General features: G+C 40.4%; 1 protein-coding gene across 1 annotated transcript; it reads left to right on the top strand.

The window, feature by feature from the left end:
* Nucleotides 1-307: 307 nt before the first annotated feature.
* LOC147709926 (olfactory receptor 2D2-like) lies at nt 308-1,252 on the top strand. The gene has a single exon (XM_086926131.1). It carries the CDS (start codon nt 308-310, stop codon nt 1,250-1,252), a length of 945 nt encoding a protein of 314 aa, XP_086782257.1.
* The last annotated feature ends 2,574 nt before the right edge of the window (nt 1,253-3,826 follow it).

The raw sequence follows: 3,826 nt of genomic DNA, 5'->3' as shown, positions 1-3,826 counted from the left end.
TCTGCATTGCACCTCTTTCTGAGTGTATCCTTCCCTCAGTCATATGACTGGTTGTCTACTTTAGTCCCAATGCTTTTGTGTTTCCGCAAATGGAAAACACCTTTTTTCTTAAATCTCCAGCTCTCTTTGGAATCCCTATCCCTGCAACCTAAAAATACATCATCTCAACGATTCTATCTATTCATCTCATTAACCAAACAATCACACTTAGATTAATTCAATCTATCACAAGCATGGTTTTCTAAGAGCATGGCAAATACCAATAAACAAGAGTAACCATATATTTTTCTTCCAGGTCAGCAGCAGGATGGACAGAGGGAACCAAAGCCTTGTGCCTGAATTCATTCTCTTAGGATTTTCTATTACCCCCCAGATCAGAATTGTCCTTTTTGTGGTCTTCTTACTAGCACTCCTGGTCACCCTTGCAACAAACAGTTTCATCATAACAATCATCCGTGCAGATTCTCAGCTTCACACTCCCATGTACTTTTTTCTCTGCAACTTGTCCTTGTTGGATATTTTTTTTCTAATTACAAACGTCCCTACATGCCTGAAAGGATTTGTTTCAACAAAGAATAGCATTGCTTATTCTTCATGTGTGGCCCAAGTGCTGGTGGGTCTGTCCCTGGGTATCGCCCAATGTGTCCTTCTGGCGGTGATGGCCTGGGATCGCTATGTAGCTATATGCAAACCCTTCAGCTACCAACGCCTCATGAGCAGACCTATGTGCATCAGTCTAGCCATGGCCACCTGGGCGAGTGGCATTCTACTGTCTGTGGCACAAACACCTTTCTTACTAAATGTGCGCTTTTGTGGCCACCACAAGATCAACCACGTTGTGTGTGAGATGGCAGCCATCTTGCATTTGTCATGCACAGACATTCACATATTCCAGGTTGTGATCTTTGTCATAAGCGTGGTCATTCTTGTCTCTCCTCTGTCATTAATTATCTTAACTTATGTTCCCATCATCTTCACTATTGTACGCATGCCAACATCCTCCAGCAAGCACAGGGCGTGCTCCACCTGTGGCTCTCACCTCATGGTTGTGTCTCTGTTTTATGGGACTATGATTGTGATGTATGTGAGACCAGGGTCCATAACCTCAAGAGACAGTGAGAAGGTCATCTCTGTCTTCTATGGTTTGGTGACCCCTGCACTCAACCCACTCATCTACACTCTGCGGAACAAGGAGGTGAAACAAGCCGTGCAGCGACGCCTCAACCGTATCAAGGCCCGGGCTGCAGTGTGAAAAGAGGATAGTCCACTATGAAAGATCAGAAGTGGTGCCCTACCTGTGGATTCATCTGTTGAAAGTGCAAATTAGCATGAAACCTTTAATTCTATGTCCTCCATCTTTGTAGACAAAAATGAATCAAACATCCACTCTCACATATGTAAGAGAAAGAACTAAAATGTATGCATTCTATTAATTTCAGGCTTCAGATTTTAGTTGTATAGCATTGCATATAACACACTGTTAATAAAGGACTGAATGGCATTCTACTCTCTAAAGTAACACTGGCTACACAAGCCTGCATGGATTTCAACCTCCAGGCTAGACACATGCTCACCTGCAAGCACTGCAAGTGCATTATTTATTTTCCTGCCCTCTGACCCACAGAGGTAGTAGATCACTGTAGATAACAATGTGAATGAAAGCATTACTTACCAGTAAACATGATTACCCCGAATTGGAGTCCCCGTAGTCCCAGTCTACTGCATTAGGAGGTGGCCCGCCTTCCCATAGGTCTGTGCTGTGCCAAGTCCTCTTTCTGTTTTTATGACGAACCTGGACATAAGCCCACCCTCCTGTATGGTATGAGGGGGATCTGATTCGAGGTAATGAAGTTTACAGGTAAGTAATGGTTTCATTATTCCTGAACGTCCCTCCCTCGTCCCAGTTTATTAATTTAGGAGGATTTCACAAGCCCCAAACAATTAAAATTCTGCACCAACCTATGATGCTTTTCTGGGTTTATGATTAACAATTCCTTCATTGCTGCATCAAGAACATTTGAAAGAAAAGGATTCAATGTTTTGTCTAATACATACAATCTGTAGTGTTTTACAAATGTATGGTGGGATGCCCATGCAGGTGCCCTGCATATTAAATGACAATAGATGCAGGGTCACATTTTTTTAAAAATGTAGAAAAAATTGAACACTAAAGCCATCGGGCCCTGGTGTTTTATCTTTGGGTAGTAGGATCTATAAGAGAGGGTACGTCAAGGGAAGTAAGATCGAGGTGATTGTCAGGGGATTTAGGGATGTTTTGGAAAAAAGAGTCAATAAGATCAGAAGATGGTTAAGTCTCAGGAGTATAATGAGAGCAATAATATTTAGGGAAGCGGTCAAGTATAGTAGAATCAGAAAAGTGTAAAGTTCCTGATTCGTCCTTAATGGCTACAATTGTAGACTTTTGTTTCTTAATCTTAAGGTAATTTGCTAAGGATCTACCTGCCTTATTGCGACCGCCATACATTTTAGCATTACATTTGAGAAGGGTATTGCTGGCCGAGTCCCAAGAGAGTTTATTATATTGCATTTTGGCTTGACTAAGAAGAGGTAAAGTTCCGTGGCAATTAGTGGTGAAAAATGTATGCTCCGGAGCTTTGATTTGTTTAAGAAGCTTAAATGAATGTGAGAGAGTTTTCTTTTTCTTTCGGGATAAAAAGTCAATGATAAATCCCCTGGCGGCGGCTTTGGAAGCGTCCCAGACAACGTGAAATTGAGAGACTGAGGAGAGATTATGTTGAAAAAATTCCTGGGCAGATGAAAGAAATTGCTAAGAGAATTGAGTGTCAAGAAGGAGGGAGTTATTATAGCGCCATCTTTTGTTAACAGAAGACGGAAAGGGATAGTCCATATCAAGAATAACATAGGGCAGATTTAAGTATAGAACCAATTTCAAATTATTCATATATTGAAAGGCTGGTCTTGTAAGGAAGATATATTCAATCCGTGAGTGTGATTTGTGAACAGGGGAAAAGAATGAAAGTTCTAGAGTGTCAGGGTGAGAAGTGCGCCAGGTGTCTATTAATCCCCTGTTGGTAATGGTTTTAAAAAAGCCTTTCTGCATCCTATTTGGGATATATCTGGTCTGGGATTTCCGATCAAGGAATGGATCCATGAGTGGGTTGCAGTCTCCACCCAGGATTAAGTGTTCAGCAGAATGTGAGGAAAGGAAGGTGGAAGAATCACTCCAAAAAGATACATCTACACCGTTTGGACCATAAACATTGCATAGAGAAAATTGATGATTGTTAACTTTGACATCTAAATATAACCATCTACCCTTAGAATCTGCAAATTTGTTCTGTAATAAAACATTTAAAGATTTATGAAATAAGATAATCACATCATTCTTATTATTAACAGCAGGTGAGCAAAAACTTTCACCAACCCAGTGTTTACGTAACATAGATAAGTCTTGGAGCCTGAGGTGTGATTCTTGCAACATTGCAATTTGACAATTCAGTCTAGCAAGGTGCGATAGCACCCGTTGTCTTTTAATGGGATTGCGCAATCCCTTAACATTCCACGTTATAATGCGTATTCCTTTCATGAGAAAGGGGTAAAGAAAGGTAGAGAACTGAAAAAGAGATTAGATTGAAGGAAAACATGAACTATAGGTAACTTAAAACTAACAAAAGAATGGTTAAAAATTGTGCACAGATGGTAAAGAAAATATTAAAAAAAATAGAAATGGAAGGAGATGGAGGATTCGTATAGCGAGAAAAAAGGGAGTATAGGGAGAAAAAAATCCAAAGGTTATGAGGTAAACCAAGCTATAAATGCTGGAAGGGAGCATGATAAAGAAGTA

Source organism: Lissotriton vulgaris, chromosome 6 (genome assembly GCF_964263255.1).
Source record: "Lissotriton vulgaris chromosome 6, aLisVul1.2, whole genome shotgun sequence".
Lineage (NCBI taxonomy): Eukaryota > Metazoa > Chordata > Amphibia > Caudata > Salamandridae > Lissotriton > Lissotriton vulgaris.
The sequence above is the reverse complement of the archived record's forward strand: the minus strand, read 5'-3'. Positions and strand labels throughout refer to the sequence as shown.